Below are 24,446 nucleotides of genomic sequence, written 5' to 3'. Positions count from 1 at the left end.
ATATGGTAAGAATCAGATAGGGTTGACAAATTGAGTCTTTTAATAATGTACTTGTGTAATAAGGTACAGGATAATGTAAACTCGTTTATGTTACTTGGAACCTGTGATATTAATTTGTTATATTCAACTGTGGTACAGTGGTACCTTGGGTTAAGTACTTAATTCGTTCCGGAGGTCCGTACTTAACCTGAAACTGTTCTTAACCTGAAGCACCACTTTAGCTAATGGGGCCTCCTGCTGCCGCCGCGCCACCAGAGCACGATTTCTGTTCTCATCCTGGAGCAAAATTCTTAACCTGAAGCACTATTTCTGGGTTAGCGGAGTCTGTAACCTGAAGCGTATGTAACCTGAAGCATATGTAACCTGAGGTACCACTGTATTACAATTTGTTCCTTTATCTTTAGCTCTAGATATCTCTAGAGCTTTTATTTCATGTGTCATCTGTTGTTATACTTCGTAAAGATAAAAATAAATATATGTAAATAAAAGAAAGAAAGAAAAGCTCTACATTTCTTGCTCTTGTATATTTTGTTAGCTTTACGCATGAAATGATTGTTTCTACCTTTGGAGCAAGTTCTGTTGCTTTCACTAATAAGAGAGTATATGTTTATGTTATGTTCATGTTAAAAAATAAATGCCATCATTCAGTGATCAGATACAATCAGTTACAGCTTTGCAGTTTATGCAATTTCATAATTATACTGGCTCTTTTAAAAACTTGACACAACTTGCCTTTGGCACTGATAGAATAAACGGAAGAATTTTGACACCGAGTATTATTATTTTTTAGATGGAGGAAGCAGCTTCATTGTGGCATTTGTGTTGTAATTACTATATCTCCCATTAATCTTTTCCTCTTGGAAGAGAATCAAGTTGTGGAAGTGTCTGTGGTATTTGTGATGTGAGAGCAGGATTTTATCAGTACGTTAGAGCATGATTTTTGCATTTGTAATAAGAAAGAAAACTATGCTTGAGTCTGCACAAGTGTAATGACATCAAAACAGAGCCAAAACTTGGTAGACTGCTGATGCTGGTCTGTCAACCGCCCTGCTGCCCAGCAGCATCCCTGGCCAAACTGTCTGGAGTGGTCTCTGGCATGGGATTGGAGAACCGCTGGACGATAGTTCAGTGTGACTTCATGTGGAGGCTGCCATTGGGTCAGCACAGGACTTCATGGGCTTCATGACAACCATGGTGCTGTTTCAAATGGTCATCAGGCCAACACATTTTGCAGGACATATATTCTTGATGTAGTCTTGATAGGAGGCATGGACTAAAGGTAGCGGGATACAGTGCACTCCCTTGTCATAGTTGGAGTTTGGTGCTACTTTGCCTACATACAGAATCCAATGACATCTGGAGGACCACAGGTTCCTCACCCCTGGCATAGTCTCAGAGGTGTTTTATTTCCCTGCAATGAAATGAATCTTTAAAAAGCTTTGTCCATATAGTGGAGCAGAAGAATTTGTGTTGATCCATGACCTATCATTCTTTTTTTGTAAACAGAAATGTTCAGTTTATATTTAAAAGAACCTGAATAATTATTTAAATATTGGACATACGCATGGTGCTTACTGAATCTTTTTTAAAAAAAATAATAACCCACAACCTACTACTTTTTGTGGTTTTCTAAGAAGGTGTGTGTTTTGTTTTGCTAGAATTTCTGCAAAACAAAAGCTCTGATTACATTTCAAGTTTTGGTTTTGCTGAGTGGGGTGTGTGAGAGAGATACGTTTTAAAATGAGTTATTACTTTCAACAAATGTGGGGTTCCTGTTTCAAGTTTGCCAAGATAATAGGTAATGTGTGGGTAGGAGGCCCAGTTACTGAGGAGAATTGATGAGTGAGAGGGTTGCTTAATCCTCCTACATGCTGCAGTGCATCTGTCCTCCCTCTGGCTGTTTCCTCCCAGCTGGCATTGCTTTAGATTTTGGTGTCTGGAGGAGGTATTTGGTTGGGAGAATTAGTGGTTAGGGAAAAGATTAGGTACCCTCTTCTTGCCTACCAGTGCTTCTCTGCAAATGCCCTCTGTCCTTCATCATAAGGTGAACACAGGGTGGTTTGCTCTTACTGTCTATTCAACTACAGTAGTACCTTGGGTTACATACGCTTCAGGTTACACACTCCGCTAACCCAGAAATAGTACCTCGGGTTAAGAACTTTGCTTCAGGATGAGAACAGAAATCGTACGGCAGCGGCACAGCAGCAACAGGAGGCCCCATTAGCTTAAGTGGTGCTTCAGGTTAAGAACAGTTTCAGGTTAAGAACGGACCTCCAGAACGAATTAAGTACGTAACCAGAGGTACCACTGTATTTGTAAAGGGTATGGGTTTAAAGCACCATTTTCTTTCTGCAGTTTCTTGGAATCTTTGAACTTTTATTAGGCTTTTAAAACTCAAATCTTTCTTGCCTGATTAACTTTTACAGGTAGGTCTTTATTTTTCACTCTTCTGCAAGCCCTGTGACATCAGGAAAGAATAGGTTTAATTGTAAAGAATTTGAGTGTTTCTAGAAGCCCTAGTTTTGTTCTGCTAAATATAAGTGTTTAATGAAAAGAAACACATAATTTTCACACATTGTGTTAGATTTTTACATATAAGGAAGGCATGAGAAATACACAGTCTGAGGAAGTAAAATGTTTCACTCTTGTTCTTTAACTATCAACCTTATCTTCATATCTCTGCTTTAAAAAGACAACTACAAATGAAAGTAGCTTTTAAAAGTAAATATAAAATCGATATGTATTGGCTTGAAAACTAAGTTGCTCTTCTGTTCACATGGGGAGGGGCATTTCTGAAGGTTTCCTCACTATTGCCAAGGTTCTCTCTCGCCTTAAATTCATCTCATTTAATGACCAAAATGCATGCATATCCATACAGTAAATGCTTCTTTGTTTTGAAAATACTGCAGAACTATGTACTGAGCTTTGTTCTGATACTGAAAGTTCCATTTATTCTTTTAATTTTTTTTTAGGGAGTGGGGAATTATGTTACCAATTGCCAGGATATATCCATAAACAGTTTTTGAAAGGATGTGCAAAAAGGCTGTGATAACTGGTTTACAATAAAACTATTATTTGTGTGGAACTGATGTCAGATCAGTTGCATTTCACTAATACTAATTCTCACAGGTTCAGCAACTTGATGACTAGGTGAAGTGAGCTTCACTCACCTGAGTGAAGGAGACCTAGTAGCAATGTATGTTACCAGCCAGAAGAAGAAATAAGGGAAACAAAAAATCCATTTGCTCTTTGATGCTTTATCTATGCCAATAAATATTGTCTCTAGGCAAGCATATAATTAAAGAAAGAAAAATAACAGATGATTGATGTGTTCTCATGAGCACATGCAGAGGCACAATGAGGATGGAAGTATTCCCATGAAGAAAAAACAAGGTGTATTCATCAAGTCTATCCCACACGATAAAATATATCCATATTGTAAATGAGGTTCTTCCAAGGCTGTATTTAGATGCTCATATATTGGCTTATGAAGTTGGGATATACACAAGCTTTTTGCTCACACAGGTACCCCCTTTGCTCATCCTTTTATCAGTTGTCACAATTAAACCAGGAAGCTTATCACTAATAATATTTTGCCATTTTGTCCAAACTAGGAAAGTCTATTTACCAGCTTTGAAACAGGCCAGTGTATTAAACCATAGTTTTAAGCTGGACTGATATCTTGGCTTCCTAGAAATTTCAGAAAGAAATACTTGCAAAATTAAAGTGCCTTGAAGCAGTGCTATTTTCTAGAAAAAGCGGTGCCGGAACTCAGCACAAACACTTCCCTTGTTCTCTTATAATGGTAATGGCGCCCACCTGAGAGGTGCTGGAACTGAGTTCCAAATGAAAAAAAAAACCTTCCTTGGAGTATGTTCAGGATAGCTTAATTTTATCATTAAAGAACTACATTGTGGGCATCTGTGTGTCTTGAGAGACAATGGAGGGAGTGAAGTCAAACTGTTGGAAGGTTGCAGTGCCTGCTGCAGTACAGGAGAGACATGTTTCATTGCAGCTGTTACAGATGCACCATGGCGTTTCTTCTCTCTGCACTCCTCCCAGCAGTCATTCCCCCTCTGGTCACTGCTATGGATACACGACCTGTCTGTCTGTCTTCAGGCACTGCGGTCATCTGCAAAGAATTCCCACACAGCAGGGTTGATGTTGCCAGCCTTCCTGTTTGAAGACATGTTTGTAACAGAGTTGGTTTCAAGCTATATATCAAAATTTCATTTCTGTCCCTGCAGGAAACAAACAACTTGGGGAACAGTAATAGGCAAAGACACATATTCTTGAGAAGCCTAAACCTGGCATAGGCAAACTCGGCCCTCCAGAAGTTTTGGGAGTACAACTCCCATCATCCCTAGCTAACAGGACCAGTGGTCAGGGATGATGGGAGTTGTAGTCCCAAAACATCTGGAGGGTCGAGTTGGCCTATGCCTGGTCTAAACAATGTTTTATGATGGCCTGTACCTTAATGTGGGATGCACTTGAGGATGTAGTTGGAGAATCCTCATCTCTTTCATTAAGTATAATATTATATTTACAGAAATAGTCCAGCTTCTTGTTGTTTACACCTATGTATATTAGAGCATGATCTGAGGAATATTTATTTTTAGTTCCTTTAGAAGAGGAGCATTAGAATGAATAGCAAGAATAAAATCTTTCTAGAACCACAGAGCCTAGGGCTTGCTGATGAGAAGGTCGGCGGTTCGAATCCCCGCGACGGGGTGTGCTCCTGTTGTTCAGTCCCAGCTCCTTCCAACCTAGCAGTTCAAAAGCACGTCAAAGTGCAAGTAGATAAACAGGTACCACTCCGGCGGGAAGGTAAACGGCGTTTCCGTGTGCGGCTCTGGCTCTGGCTCTGGCCAGAGCAGCGATGTCACGCTGGCCACGTGACCCGGAAGTGTCTCCGGACAGCGCTGGCCCCTGGCCTCTTAAGTGAGATGGGCGCACAACCCCAGAGTCTGTGAAGACTGGCCCGTACGGGCAGGGGTACCTTTACCTTTACCTTTATCTTACATTACAGGGTGGCCAAACAAACATCAAAGGTGGGGTGGGGAGGAAGAGGGAGAATCATGTATGCCACCTTGAGTGCCTTGAAAGACAGGATATAAATGAAATGAATAAATCTTACAAGCTGGATAAAAACTGTAGCTTCAGGATAAGCCCTTTTGTGACAGGCTTATGCTAGGTTTAGGTTTGATCCAGACCATTCAAGTCAGAAAGTTGCACAGGCCATTCATATAAAATGCAATATGAGCCCACATCTGCCCTCCACATGTTGTGCTTTTTAAATACGAGCAAAGCATAGTCATCACTTTTTTTTCACCTATAGAAAAAAATGCCTATGACACCAACCTTAAACAGTTTGATTTGTAGGAGCATTCTGTTTTTGTGAGACATACTTAATAGCTGCATCCTGAGCCTTGTTGATTTGGAGGGACAGGAGAGAATACTCTGCTGATACAGTAAATCTAGGTTTTCTTTCTCTAATGCAACTACACTGGTTGCTAGAGTAAGCTGAAAACGAAAAGGGAAGAAACGTAGCATATAATTCTGTGGACTTCAGAAAAACACAAAATCCTCCAAAAGCATCTATCAAAGTGATTTCAATCCAATGATCCGGTACAAAGTCAAAAGATGTAAGCTGTTCTAATCCAGTGCTTTCAGCTGCTTAAGATCCAGTCTCCACAGCTAGTTGCGAGGGACCAGCTGACAAGTTCTTCAAAGCATCGAAGCAAGAAAGCCCAGCAGTGCCTAGCGACAGAGCTCTTCAGAGGTTTTCAAACTGACAGCTGTTTGCTTTGGGTTTATATACTACAAAAACAATTCAGGTGGTGAATAACGTAAATGGCACCATGTTCCAGTCCAGGAGTTTTATTACAATGAATTTAGCTTTGGGCAAGCTGCCATAATCAGCACAATTTGACAAGAAATTCACTATAGGTATATAATTCCCCCACCCCCAGAAATAGCATGCATCATTTATGCTGCAAGATTCATGGACTACATATAGCAGTACCCAATAAAATTTTATGATAATGTAAAATATTATTCTATTTTATAGGTTTTACCCCAGTGATTTTGCTTCTCTGAAACAACAATTTAACTCATACCAATTTAAATACTGTTAACCAGCTAGAGACCTCATCAGTATGTTTTCACTATCAAAATCTTGTTTCAAGGTGCTGCATATAGTGGATAGTAGACACATATGAATGGCAGTATTGGAGGATACTTAATTTTACTCTATAGGCTTTATTTATGAAAATAAACAATATATTTATTTAAAGATACAGGAAGGTTCTGTAAACTACATCTGTGAAGTAGTACTAGCAGGGCAGTACTTTGGGGCATAATGAACAGGAAGGCCCTCAAATGTAGCCCTCTTGTAAAACAATTAAGTCCAGAGCATAAAATTACCTAACCATGCTATTGCACTTGTGTGTCATACTGTGATGAGAACCATCTCAGAGCCCCATGATAACAGGATGCAAAAAGATGGCATGAATTAAGAGAGATGGTGCTCTCCCCAACCTTTTCCAGATACAGTCTTCTGTTGGGCACTTGTGCGATGGGAGGTTAAGGCAGGGAACTAGTTTAGTAGTACTCACCATCTTCAAACAGAAGAAACTGAAGCTGCTGTAAAGGCTTCTAAATTTTCCCTTTCATCGGGTAGCTCTCTAGTAGTAGTAGTCTAAAAAGCCTTTTAGTGTACAGATTTTCAATTTGATATGACTGTCTCTAAAAAGCTCAGATTTGTCTTACTGGGTGATAGACAAATGTGAAGGGAGTACACAAGACAAGCCGCTCTCAGTGGGATTGCTTCCAGCAGTGACAGTTGTCAGATATTGATGGTACATGCAGCAACTGACTCTAGGCCCAGAGAAATGGAAGGAAAGCACCCAACTCTGTGACTGCTTTTGCAGGACTAGATTCTTTATGTAACTGGTAACAAGCAGGATCATTTGGGTCCACGTCTTTGTGGATATGAATGTCTTACATTTTAATGTAATACTTTGATATATTCTGACATTTGTGGGGTAGCCATTATGAAAGATATTGCAGTGTTTTCTGCCTTGGCTTTTAAAAGAGGAAAAACAGTTGAGTATTGCCCACCTATTTAAATATATATATTTTTAATTGTTGTTACTGAAATAAACCTGGCTTTTCATTGCCAAAGGCTAACATAATAGATTACTTTCTCCCCTGCTCAGTTTAAAAGACTATACAAAGATACCATTATTGATGGTGTGTATGGGTGGAGGGATTGTGTGTATGCTGAACATGTAGAATGTAGCCTGTGACCTGACTGTCCATGGCTGGTTTCTCCAATAATGTCAGCACATGTTTTAGCTGACAGTGAAAATGTATATGGTCTCCATACAAATTTATCTAAAAATGTATCCTAAGTAGGGATGGACAAAGTGTTACTCCAAATTTGTGGCTCCATTTACAGGCATCTAATTTGAAGCATGATTTCTTGTGCATTTTCGGGAGGATGGTGAAATTTGGGGCAATTACTAATCTTTATGAGTACCATTGGGAATCTTCCATTTTTCGTTTGAAAAAATATTTTATTCTGGGGACAGTACAGCTGCCATTTTCTTTCCCCCTGATTGCTCCAGATTCAGACAGTTTTGGGTTTTCTGCAATCTCCCTATCCTCCTTTAGCACACATTTGACTCCCTTGTCAAAGGGTCCAACTGCCTTCCTAGCCAATCTCCTGTTACTAATGTATTTAAAATGGGTAGGGGATGATGACTCGTGGCTCTGCAAATGCTGTTGGACTCTAGCTCCCAGCAGCCCCAGACAGTATGGGGTAATTGGGAACTGTAGGCCAGCAATCTATCTCTGAAGGGTCACAGGTTTCCCATCCCTGCATTAAGATCCGTTTGCACAGCATATCGACAATGTAAATTTTAATAAGGTGACCTTATTATGCTGAGAAGTTAAAGTGAGAGTTTAATGGAATAGGCTAATCATCTGGGGTGGATTGGTTGATGGGGAAAAGATCTACGCTATCTTCAGAAATATATTTTTGCCTGCTTTTTGTGTGACTTTTGGATTAGGTCCATCTGAAGGCACACTAGCTACTTGTTTCTGCAATCACATGTTTTGTGCATGCCATAAACAATTTATTAGTTCCCTGCAGGAGCCAAAACCCCTCCTTTCTGGATTTTTCTGCATAACATCAAAATCACTCCTCCTGTTTTGAAGTTTTAGCTTATGAGAAATGATCAAATATTATGTTCTTTTTATAATTAATTATATAGAAATTGACAAATAGACTTCATCATGAACTACTGCCATATTTGGATATTGATTTATGGAAATAAGATTATTAACAAGATTATTGTCTGTTAATGTGTGGAAAAGAGAAATGTTTGAGAGACATTTCTCTCACTTACAGATGGTCTCTTCAGCTACTAATTCCTTTTTTGCAGCTGAATAAGGTAGTGTCGTCATAAATACAGGCTCTACTTGGAAGGTTTTAGGGACTGATTGATGGGACATGCAATCGCTGTGCCATGCATTTGGCAATCAATTTTTGTTTTGCCAATTATTTGACTCTAGGAAATTTTAGAAAAACGTAAACCTATCTACTAGAATTTTGTCATTATGGTTTTCTTTCAACAATTCATCCTAACGGGATGTAACACAGCTTTACTTAGTTAAGGTAAGAGTACACAGCATGATATATGCTCTGCACTTTTCTATTAAAGATCAATTACCATGAACAATAGCTTAAAGTACCCTTAACGTGTGTGTGTGTGTGTGTGTGTGTGTGTGTGTGTGTTTGTGTGTGTGTGTCCGTCCGGGTCCGTCTGTCTGTGTAATATATGAAGTGAGGTGGATGATGTAAGAATTATCATGTCCAATCCATTAACAACAACTAGAAATACAACAATTTGGTGTTTTAAGGCAATGGTTTTAAAGCATTAGAGCTCAAAAATATATGAAGTCAGATTATTGGCGCAATATATCTGTAGAACCAGACTTGTAGAACAATTGCAGGAATAGGGCAGCCCAGATCTTAATTTATTTCTGTCCTTGGAGAGGCAGGACAAGGACTTTTCCACGTGAAGCAAGTATCTTCCCTAGATTCCCATGTTATGGAGGACTTCATTGTGGACTTTCAGTTCGTGCTGGGATGCAGGTATACTAGAAACATAATGTGGTCTCAGGGTCAATCTGCTGTTGTGACATGGTTTGCCCTCCTTTAAATGTGCTGTCCTGGGAGACTACCCAGTCTGCCTCTATGGCTGGCCTGGCTCTGCCAAAAATACAGACATGTTGTCTTACCTCCCCCAAATCACACGCTTTAAAATCATTGCAGAAACATCATGTAAATGTAGAAGATAATCCAGTTAACAATTTCAATAATTTCAAGATCAATGCTGTCCCATATCTATAGCCATTCATCACCCTAGTAAAAGAATTCCTGAGAAAACTGTCTCCTTGTACTTAAATTACCTAGTTGTATCAATTTTAATTTCCCTCCTTTTATTATGTAATATTCTAGCTGTGGCAGGAGAAAGTACTTGTTATCTCCTATCATGTTTGGTTGAACTAGGAAGAAATTCAGGTTTTACCTCCCAGATGGAGTTAGTACAGAAACATTCTAAATATTCAATTGGTGTAACACTGTGTGTGTGTTTGTCTAATGAGGTTAAGAAGAGCACTTAGTTTATGATACTTCATTTTATATTTTATTCAGCATTAAGACCAATATCTTTCCATAATTAAGTGTATGTGTGTGAAAAGTTTGTTCCCAGTTAAAAGCGGAACACATATAACTTTCGATCAAGGCACATACAAGACTGGCCAAAGGGCGTTCAATGCACTTTGGTTTTCATTTGGGGAATAATAGTTATGGCAACAAAATGTCTTGGGTATTAAACATTAAATAGATCACAACTAAGTAGAAAGCCAGATCAAAGTATCTTCACTTGTGTGTTTGTTAATATTCAGATAACTGTGATAGCAATGGGCAATATTCTCAATGGCAGTTGAAATATGTATGGTATACATTTAATTGCATATATAGTATATGCTTTCATGACATTAGAAGAACTGCAGTTAGCAATTATAAACGTTCTCTTATAGAATGATGAATAAATTTAGGTTTGGACATTTATATGTTTAGGGTAGTCTTAGATTTTATTTTTCATAAAAATAAGAGCTGACCCTGCTTTTATGCATTTAGAACAGTAATATGTGCTTTATTCTTGTTTCATCTGCCCTACCTAGACAACAGCTATCTGCTGCAGTATCCTTTTACTTACAAATCTGGTTATAGCTAAGTAACTGGTATTGCCCACTACTTTTCACATTAGGTTTTTAGTTGTTTTATGTATTTCATATACCCAAGATTGTATTTTGATCAATTTCACAGTCACTTCTGAACATTTTCAGTTTGCCAGGTTTAACCTTTTACGAATACCAAAGTGAAAATGGCCTGTGCTTATACTTACAAGGATCTCAAATGTATGCAAAGTCCTGATTGTTCAACACAGCAAGAAAATTCACTTTCACAGTCAACAAGTCATCTTACTCAGTAGAACACAAAAGTTAAATGGTCTGTAATTTCAATATTAGCAAGGAAAATACAGTACAAATTACTAAAAAATACTAAAATATAGAATTGTTTTCAGGCATCCTTGCTACATTAATCGCAGCAGTCACCTGAAATTTGAAACTTTTAATAAAAAGTTCTTAAATATAAATTATATGGCAAATGTACAATACATTGCTTATTCAGTCTTTTAATCCAGTGTTCTGCAGTAGGCCAGCAACCTTTTCAAGTTGCCATTCTTTGTGAGAAGGGAAAAAAGAAACCACCACAAGTCTTTAATTTCCTTTAGTATCATGAGTGTGAGTGATCTGAATCAGGTATACCACTGTCTCTGTAGCTTCTGTTACTGCTGCTTTCACTGTGGTTGTTTTTGTATAGATTCATCCCATTAGGTGGGAATATGGTATGTATTACAAATTCCTCCTTGGACACTTGTTCATTGTTCAGAGATATCATCTGAAAAGAAGTCTCCCTGATTTCTAAGATAGAATTGTCCTTCTTCGTTCCAGCTTCAGCATAATCATCTTTCCTCCTACGTCCTTTGCTGTACGTACAGTTTCTCGAGAACAAGGACCCATTCCTATGGACATACCAGCAGACTAAAGCCAGCAAAGCTATAGCTACTAGTGCCACTGCACCCCCTATGATGGCAGCCAAGGGCAAGCTAGAATTTTTGTATGGTTCTTTTTCTTGTTCATGGTTTAGGGTGGTTGTAGGATTGTACATTTTAAGGGGTGCAGTTTCAGTCTCTATACAAACAGGGGTTTCATCAGACAGATAGATGTTACTGGTTTCCATGGGAACCATGCATACACGGTATGGTGAGTCTGGCTCAAGTGCTGTAAGCAGATAGTCATTCCGGTCTCCTGTAACAATGGTTTCAGTTATAGATCCAAAGGCAGGACTATGACCCATCTTGAGCCAACTAAGTCTTAAAGCAGTCATGGGTAGTGCAACTTTCCAAGAAATATGAATAGTCTCGGTGCTTACAGCCTTTACAACAATGGTAATGATTTCCTGTACTGGGGTAGCGGTTGTTCTGTAGTTTTTATGTGGATTAGGAGTCTTCATTTCAGGTGATTTGGTCACAGAAACTGGCCAGTGTCCTTGCACAGGGTATAAAGTGTTTGGTACTAAAGCAGTAATTTGGATAGTGCTTACAATATCCTCATCTTTGCAATCAAATAGCTCTGAATTGAGGTCTTTGATAGCCATCCCACGAACTTTCTCTGGGGCTTGACACATCAGTCCACGTACATTAACTCTGAGAGGCAGCATTTGCAACCAGTCACGAACCCATTTCATTTTGCACCCGCAGTGCCAAGGGTTGTTGCGAAGAAACAATTGGGTTATATTGTCCAGGTCATCAAAGACACCCTGAGGTAAATTACTGAGATTATTATTGGACATATCTAGCCGATACAACTGTCGTAGGTACGCAAAAGCATTAGCTGATACATGATTTATATGGTTTTCTTGTAGATAAAGCTTTCTCAGATTTGTTCCTGGCAAATTTATTGGAGCTGCTGTAAGGGAATTACGGACCAATGAGAGTTCTGTTAAATTGACTAGATTCGTAAAGACTTTCTCGCCTAATCCATGATTGCTTAAGAGATTTCCATCTAAAACTAGACGTTTTAGATTTGTAAGGTCTTGAAGGGACAGCTCCGAAATTGTGGAAATGCGATTATCATCCAAGCGCAGTTCTTCTATTGTTTTAGGCAAGCCCCAGGGAATGGTGCTAAGGTGATTTCGAGAAAGAAAAAGAAGTCTAAGATAGATATTATCCCGGAATGCTCCATCTTCAATACTAACTGCAGAAACAGAGTTATCATCCAAATGTAATTCTTCCAGATAAGGAATTTGTGAAAGTGAATCATAAGTAATTGTCCTTATGTTATTTTCCTGCAAATGCAATTCTTTGACGTACTTTGGGAGGTTGGTAGGGAACTCATCCAAGCTGTTGTGGTATAAATAAATTCTCTCCACTTTGATCAAGGTTTTTAGCTCAGAAGGAATTCCAGCATTATTGATTTGATTGTTCTGAAGGTAAAGGGTTGTAGCATCCTCTGGAATCCCAGTAGGAATTGATGTTAAGTCGCGATCATTGCAGTAAATGAATCCTGCATCACAGCGGCATGCTGAAGGGCAGGACTTGGCACTGACAGAGTGAGGTGCCATTTTGAGCAAAAGCCCTATCTTTGTCCAAATTAGGATGAAATTCCAGGTTGCACTGATCATGGTCAAGTTGCAGTGAGGTTTGCCCAGAGACTAGTGTTTGGTTTTCAGCAATCTAGAGAAAAAAAATCAGATTAATAGTAGAGCACAGTGAAGTATCACTTTGAAATGAAAACAACATATCTAACAGCATAGTCCTATGTATGTTTAATTGAAGATAAGTCATAGTGTGTTAAATGGGGATTGCTTGCTTATACATTATAGCTTGCTGTGCTGGCATAGGAACTTTTTTTTTTTTTAAAAAAAGAAACTTCAGTAACCTTCTGCATGTACACAGTTCACCCCACAATCGTTTGAATTTGAGTAGTTGCCTTGTACTCATAAGATGAAGGCACAATGTTACCTAAATTCACTACTTTAGCACATTATGATGATACTGAAATTCATCTTTAAGTATTCAAACTCTCCTTAGACCACTGTTTTTTTCTGAAGTATGAATACTGAGTGAATAATTAGACAGGACACACTGCATGGTAACTAATAACGAACAGTGATGAAATGTGTTCCCTGTCTTCAACTATTTCATTGGAAGTACAATAAAGGAGTTAAACCTAAGTGGAAGCTTAAATATAGAACAGATTTCTCTTCTGCCTCAAGTAGATGGCATAGTGACAAAATTTTCATTTTAAACAGAATTGACAGCTTAGTAATACTAGAGACATGAAAGTTTGCACAAACCTCTTGAAACATGTGATATAATCAGTTATTTCAATATTGCTTGTATATTACTTCATGGGTTAGGGTGAAATCCTAACCAGGCATACTCAGGTAAATTCCAGGTAGGTGGGAATAGGATTGCAGCCTTAGGATACTAATGATTTTCCTTAGTCATATAAAATAAAATAAGGTATGGGATATCTATATTTTATATTATAAGGATTATTTTTTCCTATTGCTCTGTAAAATTAAAAAGAAACAAAACAAGTTTTTGAAACTATTTTGTTTTCCAACAAAATGAACTGGTGTGCAATGAAAAACTTCTCTTGCTGTTGGAGCAATACTGGTTGTGGTAATTAGGAGGAGTAACTCATTAAACATACTATGTTTTAATACCTGATATTTGACAAGACTTTAAAGATGCATAGTTTCCTTAGCTTTGCCACTGCCTATTTAATTAATTTGTCATACCTACTAACCCATTTTAAAAAATATTTCTTTGGCAGTGCTCGCTTCTGTGTGGTTAACTTTTAGTTCTCTTTTACCTGTAGAATGTGATCATTGCAATGGTTTACTTTTGTGACCAGTGGATCTTAATTGTTCCACTTTCTAAAATAATATTTTGTTATGGAACCTACCTTATTTAAAGATGCGAGGGAACCTTTTGTGCTTGCTAGAATCCAGTTGGCATACGATTTTCTAGAAACCAAGTTGGCTTGGAGAAATTTATAGTTTAGTTCACACAGCTGTATTTCCTTCACAGTACTTACTTAAATGATGCTTGTGAGTATAATATCTTTCCTGGTGAGTTCCACTATGTTCAATGAACATTCCAATAAAGTTTCATCATGGTAAATAAGCACATCAGGCTGTTGGAGATAAAAGCTTCAGTTTCTGTTACTCTGCAGGAATGAGACTTTGAAGAAGAGGGAAGAGGGTTCTCTCTCCTTTTACCCCCAAGTGTGTGTGAACAACTTCTTTAACAAAAAAATTCTCAAATGCTTAGAAGTTCTTTTCATAATGTTGTGGCTAGAGATGGTAACTTCAGCTCTATGTGCTCAAAACAATTCGTGATGTTAAGGCTTGAATCATGATAGCTTCTTTTTTTCTGTCCACAATCATCCAACTATAAACTTTGAATGTTGATGTGTCCTGATAAATCCATGCCTGCTGGGCTGCACCATTCACTTAGTGCTTGATCCGAATTTCCAGCTCAGCATATTTCCTCATTCTGTCTGAAAATGCCAGGTGCTCACTTCAGATGGTTTTTGTTTTAATTCACAGGCTTTTCTTGGAGAAACCAAAACATGCTAATACCAGTGACAGGGTTTCCTTTCAAAAATTTCATTCAGTTGGTGCCTGTAAAAGTAAGGAAAAAGCAAATTGTTATCCAAAAGTGATGATGAACTGCCTTGTGCAAACTTTTCTTGACTTAGCATTTCTACAATAATATAGCCTCATTATGGGAGTACTAATAGAGCAAAAATTTGAAGTTCTTGAATCAGATACACAGCTAAGTTCAGCATTGGAAGAAATTGGTCTAAACAAAACAGCAATGGAAGTCAGCTTTGATCAACGGACCAAAGAGAAACTGCTTTGCAAATGTGACACATGACTCTTTAGATTACAAATAGAGGCCTAGGTGCAGTGGATGGCATGCATACTACTGTTCATGGTCTTCTGCATTCAGGAAGCAAGACAGTTGCCAATAGTTTAAAATGTAAATCAGCAAAGGTATAATAACAATTTCTAATGGTCAGGTGTCTGTCTTAGTGACTGTAGTTCCGAATTTATTCTCCAGGAGGAGGTAGTTAATTACAGTGCTGAACATTTCTAAAGTGTACAGTTAGGTTGAAAATTGAAACTATAATATTGTCTTAACTATATTTTGACAATACGAGGATCCTTTTGGACCAGTCCTGCAGACTGATGCATTGTCAGGCTAGATTGTTCTACACAAGCAAGAAGAATGCTATGTTGTAATGTAAAACATCATTTAAATGGTTTTTATGTCTGCATGTGGGTAACCTTTCCTTCTCATCTGGAAATTTAAACCCAGCAAATATGACTGCAATTCTAAGAAGGGCAAGTAGCGTAGCTCAGTAGCTGAGCATATATTTTCTATGTGAAAAACCCTAAGTTCAGTCCCACTGCCAGTGAATAGACCATGGGGTGAGGAACTTGTCGCCCATCAGCCCTAACCAGCAAGGCCAGTGGTCAGGGATTATTGGAGTGGTAGTTCCTCACACGTTCCTCACCCGCAGTATAGATGATACTGAGGTAGATGGGCCATTGACCTAACTCTCTTTAAGAGGGGAGGAGGGGGTAGCAAGGCTTCCTATGTTAATAAGTACACTGAATACAGCAGGACTAAAAATGTGTGTGCATCCTTACGTTTGCCATGCACACTAAAATCTGCTTCACCTTTTACATTGTATCAGTTCTAATTAGAAATGAGTTTCTAAAGTACTCATTAGTACACACCAAAACATCTGTTAGACTACTGCTAGGTAATGTACACATTTCCAATGTATGTGAAATAGTACAAACGTTCAGTTTCCTTTTTCTACCTTGTGCAACTCAGTCGTGTAAACACTGTCTTTCCTGTGCCACCAAGACTATTGGTACAGTGTAATTCCAGTCAAAGTATAATGCAACATTTGTTCAAAATTAATGTAAAGCGTTTCTGTTGTGATATGTAACATGGTTAAATATTTGGTGTTTACCTATGGATTTCAGAATGTAACAGTCATCATCATCAGTTCTTAAGAGATATATTGAATATATTAAAAATATGGTACTGAAACAAAATGAAATTTTCTGAAGTGATTAGTGATAAAAGACTTTGCATAGCACCATTACCTTGAAATGAAATGTAAAACAACAACTGAAGCCTGATAAATACCTTGGAAGACATCACTCAATTAGCAAGTAGCCTTATTTGTTCAGCTGTCTAAATACTGAGGATACTATGAGGTTCTAAAGTTTATAATCTGTTTTTGAACTTCATAATCCACTTTGGTTAACCAGCAAAGGAGGAATTACTATAGGTTTTTTATAGTAAGACTGAGTAATAGGAAAGTAGTTTCAAGTAACAGAGAATAATTTATTTAGCAGAAGACATATAATGTGTGTAGGAATTAAATGTTTAACTACCTAAGTGATTAATTAAAGATAGTGGATTTTAAGTAGTATTGTTCTTGGGAAATGGGTATCAAACTTAAGTTGCTTGTAGAGCATGTTTGGATACCTTACCTAGAGCAAAGAATGTACTTGTTTCTGGGAATAGAAAACTTTTATTTCACTTACCAAATGTTTCAAATGCATTCCCTTTTGGACTGTCTGATATTCAAGCCCTCACTTATTGCCCCTATTGTATTAGCAGCAATGTTGGATTAAAATGAAAGCACTAAAGCTCATTAAGTTCTTGGGTTTTAAAAATCCCTACTCTCAAAATTACATCAAAACAAAAGGATAAAATAAAGCAAGTTTCATTGGAGGGGAAAAAAGACTGTTTCAAAAATGTGGATTAAGCTTCCAGCCCCCTACCCCTTCTTTCAGCTAGAAGGGAACAGTTTTCTTTAGTTTTTATTTAATTTGATATCTTGCACTTCGCTTTTATATTCCAAGCTAGTGCTGAAAACAATGTGTTTGCATAATAAAGGCAGCAATGATCTGTCTCTACAGAAGGGAATCCTGCTGCCTTGCTCAGCCTTCTCTTTTCTAGAGCTGTCCTTACATATTCCCTGACATCAAGTCATTATAGCTGAGTTTGCAGGATGTAAAGAGAAATGCCCCCCACTGTTCAGAGACACTGTGGCCAGGTTTTCACAACATCAAATTGTGAGCTTCATGGGCCCATGGTTTTGAAAGAGAACATTAATTTTGAACAAAACAAAAAGAAAATGGAAGAAATCCTGGTGCACAAACATTTTTTGAAAAAAACAGAAAGATGTACAGTACTGGTTTTTAACTCCACCACTTCTCAATATATTAGTACCATGCTTTAAAAACTGTGGTGATAAATTCCTGTGGTGCCCAATTTATTTGTTCAATCAGTTGGTAATTAAAACATTTAGCTATTCAGACCTGAGAAACTATAGTGTGTCAAAGGCAGCACTGCACAAAAGGAGCCTTTTTACTCTAAATATTAAAGGTAACATAAAGATATTTATAACCAAAACTCTGATTTTAGTACTTTATGCTACGATGTGGGTCAACTGCCTATGCCAAAACTTTAAAAAAGTAGTTAGAATATGTGAATTTGTGTCTTCATTTATGATATACTGACGTGAAAGGCTATGCTTTCATTCTAGCAACTATCTACAGCAGTGTTCTGAAGATTCAGATATATCTCTTTAGGCTATAAATGTCAACAGCATGACAACCAGAATTAATTCAGCTTTGCTGTACAAAAGTGATTGTTCAGCGATTTTGGTTTTGCATAGCCATTTGATTTATTTCATAGTGCCCTCTGTGGATTGAAGAAAGTGTCTGCTCCTATATATAATGTGCTCAAGTGCATTGAGATTATTGCTTTGGACTTCTATCAGCCATTCAAAAGCAGGGATATTTTCAACAAGCTTTGCTTGTTATAATGTTAATTTGGTTAAGCATGACTCAGTTGTATTGAAAATGAAGTGTGCAACATGTTTTCTTAGGTGTACTACTCAGGGTTGGTTAGTAGTGACAGCAAAATATTTTCTAAGCACCCTGTTTCATGAGCATGGGGACCCTCATCTTTTGTTTAAAGTTAGGCAAGCAGAAGAAGCTTAAAATATCCTTGTGAGGGCTAAAGAATGTAAAGCTTTGTTGAGAAGTTGGGCTTCTGAGTCTTTCTTTTAGCAACATTTTCTTTGGCTTATGGAAATAACCATATTTAACAAATGTATCACATTGAAATATCACATCATTTCCACGTGTTATTTGTTACATTAAGCATGATCACTGGAGTAAACAGTCTCCCCATAAGTTTTAAATTAAGGTTCTGTAAAACGAAACTAATGTGAGTTGGTATGATCACCTATCTTAGCCTTTCCCATGCTAAAGCTGGTAGTAAATTTGCATTTTTGTAGTATATATGAAGGCACCATTATTTGCTGGCGAACATAAATATGATTATGCTTATTCCATGAAAATACAACTTAAAAAAAAGTAACTCCCGTTGAGAAGATATAGATGATCCCTAACTTTTAAACGTAAGAAGTGTAACGAGCTGCCCACCCCCTCCCGAAAAGCATGAACTCTTATTTGTTCATAAATTTCAGTAGGGAACAGTAAATAGCACTTTGCAATCCTGGCCCTAGCCATCCTCATTTGGCAGGAAGAGCCACTGATTTCAGTGGTGCTTGCTTGCACATCAGTAGGTTTAGGTATGCAGCCTTACCGTGTTGGCCTCTGCATTTTTACTCAGTAAGTAAGTCCCTCTGAGTTTAATGGTACTTAACTCCAAGTAATTGTATTTAGGATTGCAGTGTTTGTCAGCTGTAGCTTGTAGTTTACCTTTAGAAAGCTGCTAAACTCACCTAGTCACAATTAGAGAACAATTGCTTTGACTTGTTTAAAATTTTTGGACCAATCTTTGCTTTCATATATTTTACCAAAGTGGTACTTGGAGTAGGCCTTAACAAATTCTTGGCACACCTCAAGCTCAAGCACACCTCATACTTTAATATTTTTTGTCTTTCTTACTTTCTGGTAGCTTATGTGTTGTTGGGTAGGAACTGCTTTTACACTTCCAAGTGATGTATTTTACTTTAATACTACTAGATTTATATTGAACTATTCTAATGCTGATATTTGAAAATAAATTACTGCCTTGTTTTGCTAACATCAGTTTTTAACATTGCAATGTATTTCTTGTCTGTTTACTTATGATTCTTAAGCACACTTAGATGTAAGCATATTCCACTGAAATCAGTTGAACATATTTCCATGTGATTGGGGTGTCATAAATATTAACTCACATCCTGATTCAACTGAAATAAATGTCAGGATTTGCACCTTCAACCCAGAGGAGAAATATGCATTGTTGGCACCTAATACACATTATATATAGCTTTTAAAAAATAACACAGAAAGTACACACTCATACTCTATCTTGCCTCTTTCAAATGCAGAAAACAAAAATAGATAAATACAAAAATACAAATAAAGATAAATACAGATACAGAAAATGATTACTTTTTTTCCTTTAAGACAGGGCTCTTTTTTCCTCAAGGCTCTGATTTCTGTGACTTTAGTGCAGAAATTTTGCCCACTGGGGGGTAGCACACACTGCAAGAAATCTCTTTACAGCGGCTGCAAGTCTGCCTCCCCCCCCCCCATGCTGTTGTCCAGTTTCTCTGTTTTAATCACAAAGGCTTCTGGAGAGAGAACGCTGAAGGATTCTAAGGGGGTGGGGTGCAAAAAGCATTTACACTACTTCTAATGGCCATATTAATCAGTTAAATTCATTTGCCCAGGAGAATGAGCTCTAAAACTTAATATCATTTGAAGTTTTCTTCAATAATGTAAATCAGGTTTGATGCTAGGAAGGTGGCCATAGTTACTTAAAGGAAAAGGAAAAGACATAGAGCTGGGGGGGAAACTTTGAGTGGAAGGTAATTATAATGGTAAATAATTCCAGAAATTTGAACAGAGAATTGGATGTCAGACTAAAATTCTAACCCTAGGAATCTTGTGCACTTAAATCTAGTATATTAAATGTCATAAATTATGTTTGTTTACCTTGCTAGACATAGGTAAATAAACATTAACAATAATAATAATAAAAAAACAGTGCAGCCTGGCTTCAGTGGCACAAACTGTAGCTTTCCCTCAAACTCTTCAGTTTTAATCCAGATAATAAATTTATAAAAGCTTCTTGTATATAAGAGGTAGTACTATAAACATAGCTTGAACTTCTTATTGCTTGGAGAGTATAGCCTCCCATAGGAAACAGAGCAAGTGATCATTAATAATCTTCCAAAGCCTGACAGACCCTAAATTTCAATTAAACTTTCCCCAACTTGTTTCACTTGATAGGAAAGAACTGTCATTGACTATAAAATAATAGCTTGTGAATGCTTCATCCTCACCACTACCTAGCATGATTCCATTGTGGAAGTAATTTTAATTGTCCAGTGATTTCACATTTTTTAGGAACAAGTTGGTGTAAGACTTCAGCTTGTACATGGCAGTCCCTTTCTATAAACTCTTTTTAAAAAGTAGAGAATTAACCTCAACCTCTACATCTATTCCCCCCCCCCCAGCAATTACCCAAGGATTGTAGTATTCATTTAGTTCTGTGCATAACAGTGAATCGTCTTTGCATTACTTCCACCAACTTTGTGAGGGTAGTGATTGCTGCAGTATCAAAGTTACAGCTTAAATAAATCATGTAATTCACTTCTTAAATTGCTTACTGAATTTTAGGTTTTGAAACTGAAAAAAGAGAGATAAATTACATGGAAAGCATGAAGCTTTGTTAAGTGGACAGTGCTTTCTATTGGTTTTTAATATATTTTCCATATTCTGTAAACCACAGCTCTTGGGCAGATCCAAGCAAAGTACTGCAGAAGAAAAATAAACTAAAATAGCAATTTACATGCACATGCAACAGTCAAAGTGTAAAATGATACTCATTTAATTTTGTTCATTAGGCTTTGTTTAACAACTTTTTAATAGTTAATTGTATATCAAAAGGGATATAGGCTGATATGTTATGGATGCTAACTTAACCAATCAACATGGATAATTTTACAGTTTCTGTTAGGAATTAGGGTTATGCAGCTATGGTAGGTTTTGCTTACCTTGATATTTTTTGAGACAGGCCTGTTGCATTCTTAAACTATTTGAAACCATTTTGTTTCACATGCATACCCTAGAGTTTCCTTGTAAGTATCAATTGCAGTGTTTCACTTATGTTGTAGTTAAAAAAAAATACATGGCCACAGACAAGCTTAAAATATGGAGGCAACATGAGCTTAACATGTGGAGACAATAGATTTTCAGAGGACTATGATATTCTAAAAACTTCATGTTTGATATAGCCACAAATGATTCTTTTAAAAATTCAATATGGCAATTTCTGTCCCACTGTTTTTGCATGAGCCTCTGTTCAAAAGCTTAGGTCTGTTAATTTGTCTGACTAGATTTATTGGCTTATTATGCACGTCACATACTGTATTTGATCAGGCAATGGCTTTTGCAATACATTGAGGAAAGAATATCATACGGTGAGTGTGAGTGGTGGGCTTACGTGCTAAATTGTATCAAGCAATATATGGCTTTAGCACTACGGATTTGGGAAACAGTAATGCAGGCTTTAAAACCTAGGTGTAGCTGTTTACCCTTTCCCAAAGATTATAAAAGTTCCGCCAAGTAGACGAAGACATTTGCTCCTGGACAGAGCACTCATTTTCTGCGATGAATTTTTGATTATCTCTTTCCATAGCTGTGAAACTAGTATTAAGAGAACACGCCACATATGCAGCATTGGCCACATTGGAAAACATGCAGCTTGAATTTTGGTGTGCTCTGTAGCACTTAGTTAAAACACATTTGTAAAGTCTTCCATTTGATGATTTAAATTGGAACGCTTGTAAAGAGCTCGTCTGAACAATTGTTTCCAACCATCAGACACATTGCCCCCCTCACCCCACCCTGAAAAAAGCCTTGAATTATATACAGTTGCAAACCCTACTTTTGCTTAGCATTGTAGTTTAAAAGCAGTTTTCTTCAATCTCCCTTCTGCTATGCTGAATTTTATAATGCCTGGGTGGGAAAAATCAAACTTGAGTGCAAATTAGAAGGAATTACTTACCAGTAGGATGAAGTAGAAAATATATATCTATAAAGAAATTCCATTTATAACTGCACAATAGCAATAATTCCAGTAACGGTTATAAAACCCTCAGTTTCAGATTCCACAGACAAAAAGAAGCAGCAACAGCAGCAGCAGCAGCAGCAGCAGCAGCTATTGTATGAGCTCTCACTATGTCAAATCACTTCTCCCTCACTGAGAAGGAGTGAGGGGGGAAGCATTCCAGTTACGTGCACACAGCCCACCTCCGAAGTCTGAAGTTAAAGCTTTCACCTAACAGTGGTTGAATAAAGAGGTGATGTCATAAATGGGCAGGTCTTTGGCTCTGCTTCAGTCAGGCAACTGGATAAGCAGGCTGTCAAAAGATTACATTACAGACACCAGAGGGCGCCGGAGAAGGAAAATCCAGGATTGCATGCCAAAACCAGAGCTGTGCTATATTACAGTTCACCAGCTTTAGATACGTGCCAAAAACATTTCAGTCATCTCCAAATCGAGTATTTTTTCGTCAACATGCAGATATGTGGCTTTAATACATTTGTGCAACTTTTACAGTTTTCACTCAAAATAGTTGAGAATTGCCACAGTGAAATGTATTGACAATACATTCGTTAATTGATCCTCACATGGACCTAGCTAATGCTTTAAGTTAAAAGTTGGAGGACAATCATAATTAAACTACTACTAGAGGGTCCTCAGCAAAACTTTTAAATAACTCCTCTGGTAAGAATCCCTTTTTGGAGACATTTTTAATGAAAAAACAAATGTGTTATTTTAATGCTCATAATGGTAAGGCTAGATAATTTAGAAGTGTTAATATCCAGTATTTACCTTCATCTGTAGCAAAGGGGTGGAGTTTCTTGCAAGGCTGTTTTGTTTTTGTTCTTATTATAAAAAAAAGTAGAAAACTGCCTCAGAGATTTTTGGGAGAAAGTTAGTTTTAAGAATTGTGAATCATTAATTTTAATTATATTTTCTGGTAATAAGATGTGTGTCAGTGTTACGCATAGCTTATTTTGGTGGTGGCAGGCATCAATACTATATGCTTACACCCTAGAAGCCAGTACTGTTCCTTGGAATGAGGAGACTGCAGATTACAAATTGTGTGTTAGGAAACCGGGGGGGGGGGGGGGCAGGGGGCAGGGAGATAAACCATTGCAGATACTCATGTCTGTTATCTCATTTATTTATTTGTGCTATCTCACAAGCATATTTGAATATACTTGGTATCTTACATTGCAATTTAGCTGTCTTTCACTAGTTGTTTATTAACTGGAGTTTGGTTCCTGCCATTGGCATTTCCCAATGTCTGTGTTTCCTTCCAGTATATGAGTTGCCTCTGAATCCATTTAGTTGTAGACTATGTCAAGCATTTAGTTGCATTTTCTTCATTAGCTCCATTTTCTTTATCTCTGTACTTCTGTGGTAGAGCACAGTGTGCTCAAGAACAAGACTGGATGCTATCAGAGTGACCTCTCCGGGGTACAATCCAGGCCATTGTGTATGGAAGTCCTGGGCTGCCCAGATGACACAACCTGCCTCTTGGCCTCACCCATGTGGTCCAAAGGCAAGCAATACATTTGGTACCAGCTTGGAGTTGCTGGAAGGAGGCATACAAAACACCACCCTCCCACCTTAAGGACTCTCCTTGTGATTTGTGTAGGGTTTACTCCTTAGCCTTTTCTTCCAAAGATGTCCCACACAGTAAGCACATAAGAACTGTGTGCTGATCTCCTTTTTTAATTGATTGCACTTTTTGTTGAGATCTGAAGACAGAAAGGCCAAGCTTAATTAAGTTCACAAGAGATCTAGTCATTTAAAGCTCAATGGCTATGGAAATCATTAGGAATCTATGAAACTGGGGGATAAAAAAGGTGGAAACATTTAACCCTTGTCTTTTCTAGAGTGTCATTATACATTTGCTTAAAGGAGCAGACAGATTACATGTCTGTGTTTTGGATTAATGGAAGTTCAGTGCAGAATATTGTTCAGTAGTTATTTGAGGCATTTCTTTGTTCTGCAAAAACCTTCCTCCCCCATTTTTTTTTTAAATCTCTGAAGTTTAGTTCACTGAAATCAACATGTTGTAGTAGTGCATGTTATACCTCTACATGTAGCAGTGGAAAGTTCATAAAAGATATGTAGAATGCACATTCAGCTATC

The 24,446-nt window shown here is 37.6% G+C and overlaps 2 protein-coding genes across 6 annotated transcripts in view; one reads left to right on the top strand and one right to left on the bottom strand.

The window, feature by feature from the left end:
• MACROD2 (mono-ADP ribosylhydrolase 2) overlaps positions 1–24,446 on the top strand; it is a 992,621-nt gene that overhangs the window by 55,720 nt on the left and 912,455 nt on the right. The gene's annotated exons all lie outside the window — the stretch shown is intronic.
• Positions 5,865–22,560, bottom strand: FLRT3 (fibronectin leucine rich transmembrane protein 3). 2 transcript variants are annotated; one of them, XM_079971029.1, is made up of 3 exons: positions 22,284–22,560; positions 14,248–14,836; positions 5,865–12,875 (listed from the first exon to the last, which is right to left on the bottom strand). In XM_079971029.1, exon 3 carries the CDS (start codon positions 12,821–12,823, stop codon positions 10,874–10,876), a length of 1,950 nt encoding a protein of 649 aa, XP_079827155.1. In that variant the 5' UTR covers positions 12,824–12,875; positions 14,248–14,836; positions 22,284–22,560; the 3' UTR covers positions 5,865–10,873. The 2 variants fall into 2 exon arrangements, with proteins under 2 accessions (XP_079827155.1, XP_079827154.1); XM_079971028.1 differs by having other exon boundaries at positions 14,116–14,836; positions 22,284–22,559.

The sequence above is a fragment of the Podarcis cretensis genome (genome assembly GCF_951804945.1).
Source record: "Podarcis cretensis genome assembly, chromosome: 3".
Taxonomy (NCBI): Eukaryota; Metazoa; Chordata; class Lepidosauria; order Squamata; family Lacertidae; genus Podarcis; species Podarcis cretensis.
The sequence above is the reverse complement of the archived record's forward strand: the minus strand, read 5'-3'. Positions and strand labels throughout refer to the sequence as shown.

Bases quoted from the DNA above. Each gene is read 5' to 3' on its own strand.
- FLRT3 (XM_079971029.1), bottom strand. From the start codon at position 12,823: ATGATCAGTGCAACCTGGAATTTCATCCTAATTTGGACAAAGATAGGG.